Here is an 8937-nt window from a genome sequence, read left to right as displayed (position 1 = left end):
ACAAGGCACCTTCACCAGGAACAGTGCCCCTTCCGTAGAGGCACCTGGCCAGGAAGAGGACACCTTCCACAAACAGGTGCTGTGTAAACCCCCATGGGAGACAGGCTCGCAGGGCCAGTGAAGGATTCATCCATGCCTGGGGAGTCGCAGCCATTGGAGTGCTGAGCCCACGGTGCCCTGTGATCCCAGCCCACAGCCTGTGGACCCAGGACTAATCCAAGATAGTGGTTTCCAGGAGGGGAATTAATTCTCAAAAGCGAGTTTAGGTGTCAACTGATGCCCTGCTCTGAGGACACAGCAAGGAAGATCCAGGAGGTGGTGGCTCCAGTGAACACCCAGGAGGGAAATCTGCTAAGAAACATTGGAATTCTGTGTGTCTTAGCCCTGGTCCAGGTGTGGAAGCTGCTGACTGTGGCTCACCGAGCTAATTAATTCTTCTTGCTTTGAAAACTCCTGAAGCGGGCACAGCAGCCAGTGCCCACACACCTGCCAAATCAGATCAAAGTGCAGACTGGGAGCAGGAGGCCTCCTTGCAGAGTCCACAAGTAGGGCCAATGTAGGCCCCACCAGGCGGGGGTCTGGAGGAAGGAGGCCCTGCCCCACCACGCAGGAAAAGAGAGCTGAAGTTTGAGAGCGGGAGGTTGGTTTGGGGCTTGGGGGTGCTCCAAGCCTTCAAGAAGTCATGGGGGGTAAAAGAAAACAAGCAGTGAGTGGAGGGGAGAACTGGCAGCCTTTCCTGTACTATACCTTCCCCCTGTCCCATCACTTCCTACCCGACTCTCCCTGTTTGCAGGATTTCCTGTCTCTGGGTCTCCCTGACACCCACTTGCTCTGCTTTCTTTTTTCCAATGTCACTGCTGCTCAAAGCTGTACCTTGCAATTATCTTATCTTTCCATCTTTCTGCCAGGAAATTCTCGATGCTGAGTTCCCCTGGGATGCTTGCTGGCAAGGGAGATGCAGCACACCCTCTGTGCATCCTGCCTGGAGCTGCAGTCAGCTGGGGAGAGGGGATGGGGCTGGAGCCATTAAAGCTGGGGGAGGTTCAGTTCCCCCCTATGCTGCCGCTCAACCCATAGGTCTTCACTGCTCCTCTCAGGAGCCTCAAGCTAGAAACATCTTGGGCCTGAAAACTCTGAAGAAGAGTAGACAGTGCTCATGGCTGGGACTGTACCTAATGCTACAGCGGCCTTGCTACTTATGACCTCTTCTAAGGATACAGGATTACTGTTTAGTCAGTCAACAAGTATTTCCTAAAGGACAACTTTGCCAGGCACTATCCTGGGTGCTGAGGACATAGTGATAAACAAAATTATCCTTGGGAAGTCCCTGGCAATCCAATGGTTAGGACTCCACACTTCCACTGCAGGGGGTATAGTGTTTGATCCTTGGTCTGTGAACTAAGACTCTGAATGCCACGTGGCCAAAAACAAACAAAAGGTAAACAATATTATCTTTAAGATGTTCACAGTCTCTGGGGGGAGATAAGCAAGACCATCAGTGATAAGAGTACAGGGAGGGAGGGCTGTGCAGAGAAAGGATCCCTCCTCAGGATTGGGGTAGGGGAGGTTCAAGGAAGGCGTGAGGGAGAAGGGCTTGAGTAAAATCTTCAAGGATGAGTGGAGTTTGTCAGGTGCAGAAAGGGAAGTGAGGCATTGGGAGGAGAGTACGCCAAGCAGTCTTGAGGGGGACACAACAGCGAAGGACACGGGAAATTTATCCTGCCCAGAGGATGCATGGAAATAGCCCAGCATTCAGAAGACATGGAGCTCATCCTGACTCTGCAGGACAAAAGGAGGGCCTCACATTTCTTGCTTTGGTGAGAATGACCAGCAGCTTAATGTCTAGGAATATTGTAGCTGTTACTCAATGGCTTTGTGAAAGGAGCCACATTCCATGAGAGGCCAGGAAGGGCATGAAGGGCAAACTCCCAATGAATGCCTCAAGAGAGAGAGACTGGAGGAAGCAAGGATTGCTAGGTGTCCCACTACGATCTCAATCTTGGAGGTTCCCACCCAATGCCACAGGCTAGGGAAAGGCTCTTCAGTAGCAAAATGGGAAGGCTGGGGCCAAAAGGGATGGTGCTGCAGCCACGATGCTGAAGGCAGAACCCAAGCATCCCAGTCCCAAACTAGAGGAAAGGTTGGTGGAGGATTCCCAGCTGCTCCACATAGAAGCCTAGATCAGCAGGGTGGGAAGAGACCCTAGATGGCATCTTGTCCAAGTTGCTCAAGAAACTGAGTCCCACGGACATCAAGGGGCTTGTCACACTGTATACTAAAGATTCTGCCCAAGGTGCGGCAGGGGTAGAGGTGATTCCGTCGATCTCTGCCCTCGGGGACCTCTCAGACTGACAAAGAAGACTGATTCTTCACAACTAAATATAACCCAAGACAGACTGTGACAGGAGTGTGAAAACTGCAGAGTCTGGCTCAGAGATGGAGGGGGCTGGGAGACTGGGTGAGTTGGGGGGAGGGGGGCAGACAGAGGGCTAAGAGGACTTGCCCAGTGGCAGGAGAGAGGCCCCAGTCTCCTGCCTGGGGAAGGGGGAGTCTTGGCCACCCTGCTCCCACCTCCACCCCTCTCATGCTGGCTCAGATCTCTGTTCTGATAGCTCATGGCTGAAGACTTCCTTCTGGTGACTTCCTGTCTGCCCAGAGGGATAGGAGGTGGCTGTAGCTTCTATGCTGTCTTGCTGGCACCCACCTACACCTGCTGCTGAGCAGCCAAGCAAGAAAATACTTTCTTTCAAGAACAAGTGCAGGGAAGGGATCACCTGGGCAGATCCTACAGACAGGAACAAGGTTGGGAGGCAACAGCAGGGAAGAGGTGCTGGGGGAACGGGAGATTCTTTCTCAATCCCAAGAGGGGTGATGAACTGGCTTCTGGGGTCACGTTAGGGAAGAGAGGATGACTAGGGGAGTGGAAAATGGAGGGAGGGAGGGGTCAAGCTTTGGAAAGCAGGAGAAGGAGGCCACTGACCCCCCCAACACATTTTACAGATGGGGAATGTGGTGACTTGGTTTTAGGAGGGATGTGCTAATGTGGGGCCCTTCCTGGAGCCTCACCTACCCATCTCCCACCCTTACCAGGCTGAAGTGGAGCCTACTTAATATGCCAGGAGATATGCTCGAGGCTTTACATACCTTTCACATTTAATCTTCAGAGAAATCCTGTGACATAGGTACCTTGATTATCCTTGTTTTACAGAAATAAAAGTGGAGGCTGAAGCAGCTGGTACAAAATCAGGGAGGGACAGAACCTCAGGCCGGCAGCTGTTCAAGATAATCATGGGAAGCCACCATCTGAACGATCCTGGGACCCTCTCCCATTCTCTCTCCTTGGGTGTACACACACACACACACACACACACACACACACACACACACACGTGCACACTGTGTTTTGGTCTCTGCCAGTTCCCAGATAACTCACAAGCTCTTCCCATTTCACAGATGAGGAGTCTGACATTCAGAGATGAAGATGGCAGGGGTTTATTCACGGAGAGAGTCTTGTTGAGTCCCTTTCCACGTTCCTTGACTCCTGGGGGGCCCCTCCCCCAGCAGAGTCCGGGAGCGGGTTGGGTGTGTCCCTCTTGGAAACAGACCCAGCTCCCGCCCTAGCAGCTTCATCTTTCTGGGACTTCTCTCGACGCGGCACAGGGGCCACCTGAAGGGGTTGTCGCTGTGTCAGTGGCCTCCTCCTGCCCCCCAAACCTTCCTGGACCGCAGTTTCGGGGAGGCGCTGTCGCAATTCGACCCAAAGGGCCTGGGGGAAGGGCTTGCGGGGGCGGGCCGGGGCGGAACGCCGGGGCGGAGGCGGCTCCAGGCGGTCGCTAGGTCTGTCCCGGGCTGGTAGGCGATAGTGCTCACCCTCCTCGCAGCCGCGCCCGGACCTCATGGACGCTCTGTGCGGTTCCGGGGAGCTCGGCTCCAAGTTCTGGGTAAGGAGGTGTCCCCGGACTGAGGGCGCGAACTGGCTAGCCCTTACACAGCGCCGGGGAGAGGCGCTGTGGTGCGGGGAGGAGGCCTGGGTGGCACCGCCCAAAGCCTGGTCCCTAGTGGCCTCCCTGTCCCCACCAACCCCCCCCCCCCCCCCCCCAGCCGCATGGCAGAGTCTGGGAAAGCCAAGTACTAGGCTCCTTCAGGGCTCGGTGGGTGGCATCCTGAATTCAGAAGGTGTCCCCGCTTGCCCCCCTCACCCCAGTCCCTCTCTGGGGCTGACTGCAGGGGGCAGAAGAGGCATGTCCCGGTCCCTCAGATGCTGATAACCCTTCAGCACCTGCCCCATGGACTAGGACTTGGGTGCCCACCCCCGCACCTGGTTGACCAGGTGCTTTGGGAGGCTGGCTGCACTGGGCTTTCCTCTCCTCCAAGGGTTCCTGCCCTCTTGGGAAGAGTTCCTTCTTTCCTCTGGGCAAGAGCCACCGGAGAGCAAGCGATCCTCGCTGCCCCCGCTGCAGGAGTGAGAGGCAGACCTCACTCTGGAGGCAGGGCCTTACAGGTACAGGGTATCAGGATTTCCTGGTCCACCCTCTCCTTTTACAGATGGGGAAAGGAGGGCCTGGAGACTTGCTCAAAATCAGCCAGTTAGAGCGGCTTAGAGCTGGGATAGAAAAGCAGACCTTCTGATTCACACACCGAATCTCTAAGATGTTAGGCTGCTTTTCAGGCTGCTGACTGCAGACTCCCCGCTAGTTCAGGTGCAGTCCAAGTAGACAGCCCAAGAGCTTTCTTACAGTTTTCAAAACCTGCTCACAGCAGCTCCTTTGGTCATCATTGCCGCTCTGGGAGGCCAAGCAGTGGTGCATCTCTGTTTTACAGATGAACTCAGATTCGAGGTGGTTATCTGGGCCTGCCCAATGTAGGCTGGTCTCAGATCCAGGGCCTCAGAATCCCAGTCTCTAAATCTTTCTCCCATTTCAGGTGTTTGTACAGGTGTACTTGGTGTTGTATGTGCCTAGTGTGTGTTATCCATGGGTGGGTGCTTGTGTGGGTGCGTGTGCCTGTGTGTACTTAAGTGTGTGTATACAGTCAGGAACCCTACCCTTGGTCTGTGTTTGGGCTGGACTGAGGAGTTACATGGATTTTTTAAATGTGGGGCATTGGAATACCTGTAAAAAACGATTTGGGGGATCACTCTTTTTCTCTGGGTCACTAATTGATTCATCAGAGATGGTGTGAGTTCTCTTTGGCTCTCCTTCTTGCCCAGCCCCACTGGAACCGCGTCTGTCTTCCAGCCCGACCTGGTCACTTGTTACCAGAGTCCAGAGATTGTCCCTTTGGCTCAGGAGTAGACTTCCTCTCACTGTCACTTAAGCCTGGCTGATGTAGCCATGGCAGATCACAGTGTCTGAGGTGGCCAAGCAGAGGACTTGTAAATCAAGGGGGCAGATGTGCCCAAGCCTCAAATGCAAGGGCCCCTTGTTCCTGGGTAGACTGTGAACCCTAAAAGCTTAGGACTCTCCCAAGAACAGACTTTAATGGACCAGGAATTGGGGAACTCAGGACTCCTTTCCTGTTCTCAGGCCTTCCATGATACTGTGGAATCCAAGTGTCAGAGCTTGTGGACTTGGAGCAGCCGGTCCAGCCCCTGATTACAGACCTGAAGGAAGGGGTAACTGAAGGAAGGGATTTTTCGAGGTCACGTGACAGTCAGCTACAGATTGCTGGACTGGAAAACAGGACCCTGAGATATGGTTCTTACTTTGCCATTGCCTGACTGTGAACCTTTGGGCTTCTGGACTCCCTGGTCCCTGAATTTCCTGTTGCTTATGAGCTATGTGCACCTCCTCTGAGAACCCCAGGGTCCATGGGAGTCAGTGCATCTATGTTAGGTTCAAGAGGTGACTCCATCGAGGTCTCTGACTGGATACCTCAGATGACAAGGGAACTGACCACTCCTCTTCCTGACTTTAATGTCTAAGCACCTTCCATTTTCCACATTATCTTCTTGGCTCCTGAAAGCTGTTCTAGGCTATACCCAGTGTGGCTGGTGACTGGAGGCGGGGTGAAGAAAAAGCAGGAAGGTTCCCAGCTCATCCTCTGAGTGTTTGCAGAGCTGAGACAAGGGGAGCAGGGTCTGAGGCCTGGAGGCTGGAGCTATAACCTCAGGTCTAGCTCAGTTACCCAGAAGGCCTGGAGTTCAGGGCTCCTCACTGATGCTGTGCTAGTTTACAGCTCATATTCATTGTGTGTCAAGTATACTTGTCCCTGAACCTTTTATCTTTGAGGCCTGTGGATGACCCACTTTGTTGGAAGTTGGTTCAGGGCAGCCAGAAAATACCTGAGCCAAGGGTGAAAAGCAGGGGCAAGGGATACGGTTCAGGCCCCTCTGGGCCACTTGTTTATTCTACCAAGCCTTTTTGCTAGCTTATCCTCCCAGCCTGTTTTTCCACCTGTGACATGGGGAAATAACCCATCTCTTAACTATCTCACAAGACATATGGAGATCAAATTAGAAACAGAATGTGAAGTGATTTGAGAACTTAAAACTCTCTGTTGGTAAGATGTTCATGGGCCATGATATCCCTGGGAAGAGGAATAAAGAGGAAGAGATGAGGTTAGCAGGTCTAGATTTGGGAAGACCTACCAAAAAAGGGCTGGCAGGGCCATTAGGCCAGGGGCTCCCATTTCAGCTGTTTGCTGGGTAATTTGTGGATAAATCCATGTGCCTTAGCCCCAGCTAAAGGTGACAGTAAGAACCCCAAGGGGACTCCTGAACCCCCTGGACATGTGCATACATGCTATGTACTCACACACACTGTGCACTGGATGAGTGAGTCATCCTTTCTTTGACTCTCTCTCTTACCTCTACCCGCTTTGGGGTGAATTACCAGCATCTCTGATCATGCTTGGGAGTGTGTGGAAATAAATTCCAAGGGAATGAACTGTGGCCAAGTGGCCCAGGGATGATGGATCCAGAGATGCCTCTAGAACAAAGAAGGTGGAAGTGTCCCTTTGATGTACCATGTTGCCTCTTGCCCAGAGGATTACTCTGTTCTGAGCAGTGGAGATAGGGGAACACCCACATGGTAATGAGGGTGCACAGAGGAAGGGCCTCCAGCTGTTTGTCCTAAGGAGGTCTTGACCTGTTTGCAGAATTAACTTTCATCTGATGGCTCCAAGAAATTCCTGGGAGGCTGATGGAGGCTTAGAAATCCAACAGTCCTAACCAAGAGAGCTGTCTAAAGATGGCACTCCTGCCTGAGCAATAGTGAGCTCCCCATCACTGGGGGGCTCAAGCACGGGGTTAGCAACCACTTGGTGGGGGTGTTGGAAAGAGGAAGGAGGTGGGGTCCTGGCCTGAAATTCTGCGACCAGCTAGGAAGAGAGAACGTGTGGTCAATAGGAGACTCACCAGTTCCTCCTCTGAGATTTTCAGACCTCTTTCCCTGACCCTCTCCACACTCACCACATGGAATTACCTGGTAGCAGCTCTTGGCAGAGTCTTGTGGGTCTCCTACTGGTCAGGCACCATTTTTCTCTTTCACTATCCCCTTGGCTGTTTACTCACCCTAGGGAGGGGCAGGGCTCTAGTCCCTAGACCCTCCCTGTGTCTCCTGCTCTGTTCCAGCTAGTGTCATTCTGCTATTCACCAGCTGTGTGACTTTAGGCAAATTGCTCATCCTCTCTGAGTTCCAGCTGGGACCTCCTTCAGGTCTAGTTGCTCAGTTCTGATTCTGAGGACCTGAGCCTCAGACTCGGGGGGGTTATGACTAGGGTTCTGTGGACTTTAAGGCTCTGGGATGTCAGGGTCTTCCCCGGCCTCCTCCTGGGTCACTGCACAGTCTGAATAGGTGGCCACCATAACATATGAGTAACAGACAAGGCTCTAATTTCAATGTATTTTGATTCTCAAATGAAGATAGTAACCCTCAAAGATCTGGGGAAACTGGCAGAGGCAGGGATGGCTCAAGCAGGTAGTAGGAGGTGGACACCCCTCAGCCTACTGGACACCAAACTCCACCCCCACCAGAAACCCAGTCTTCCCTGCCAGGCTAGGGGCTCTGGAATCCCTTCTCTCCATCCCATCTGGGGCACCAAAACTGATCCTCTGAACTCCTGTCTCCTGGTAGAAAGATGAGGTCCCCAGGCTGGCCTCTCCCAAACCCTGATGTCCCAGACCTGGTCTGGAGAGCTGGAGACTTAGGGAAGGAAGTGAGTCAAGGAAGTGGCACTTGGGAGGGAACTTTGCCAAGCCCGCCTGCTGGTCCTCTCACCAGGAAATGACCTTGGAGCACGGGACCAGCCCCCAGGGAGGGAGGCCCCAGTGGGGCCTGCCAGCTGACTGGCCGAGGAGGCAGGGTCAGAGCACCTGGGTCGTGTCCACCCTTCCCTGGCGTGGCTGACCCAGGGGCACAGATGCAGCAGGATCTGTGCTGCACCTGGGGTGGGGCAGTGAGACTTGGATGTGTCACTGCTGTGTGTGGGGCCTCCCTTCCCCGACCTGGAGCTGCTCCTGTTTCCAGGGCTGGATCCAGGAGGTGTTCCTGGGCTGGGGTGGGTGCTCATGGGGGCTAATCCGTGGACTGGATTTCTCCTTCTAACTGGATAGTCAGGTTTCTGGTCCAGCGGCTCCCAGAATGCCGGCTAGTCTGTTACCCTGTGATGGCAGCCTCTTTCCCTCTGGTCTGTGAGAAGAGCCACAGCAAGGAGGTGGTTTGAGGGCAGGCTGTACGGCTGAAAGGAGATTTTTAATGTTTCAGGTGATCTGGACACACACGTTCTATCCCCAGGGTGGTTCATGTCATGTTGGAACCCAGACAGGAACTGGGGCTCTGGAGCTGCATGGCCTGGGGTCAGGTCTGGCGTCAGCCCATGCAAACCGGGGCTGGTCACTTTTCAGCCATGAGTCTCAGCTGTTGTGGACATTAAATAAAAATCTTGGAACACAGTTGTGCTCAAGTACCCGAAGTTCTTGCTGGTTGCCAAGGCCCT

At 53.7% G+C, this 8937-nt stretch overlaps 1 protein-coding gene across 1 annotated transcript in view; it reads left to right on the top strand.

The window, feature by feature from the left end:
- The first annotated feature begins 3749 nt into the window (after positions 1-3749).
- ABCC3 (ATP binding cassette subfamily C member 3) overlaps positions 3750-8937 on the top strand; it is a 48934-nt gene continuing 43746 nt past the window's right edge. Inside the window, exon 1 of the mRNA XM_061143716.1 lies at positions 3750-3941. Coding sequence (XP_060999699.1) covers positions 3897-3941 — 45 coding nt within the window. The 5' untranslated portion in view covers positions 3750-3896. The remainder of the gene's footprint in view (positions 3942-8937) is intronic.

This window comes from Dama dama, chromosome 5, assembly GCF_033118175.1.
Source record: "Dama dama isolate Ldn47 chromosome 5, ASM3311817v1, whole genome shotgun sequence".
Taxonomy (NCBI): Eukaryota; Metazoa; Chordata; class Mammalia; order Artiodactyla; family Cervidae; genus Dama; species Dama dama.
Note: the sequence above shows the minus strand (reverse complement) of the source record. Positions and strands in the feature narration are given on the sequence as shown.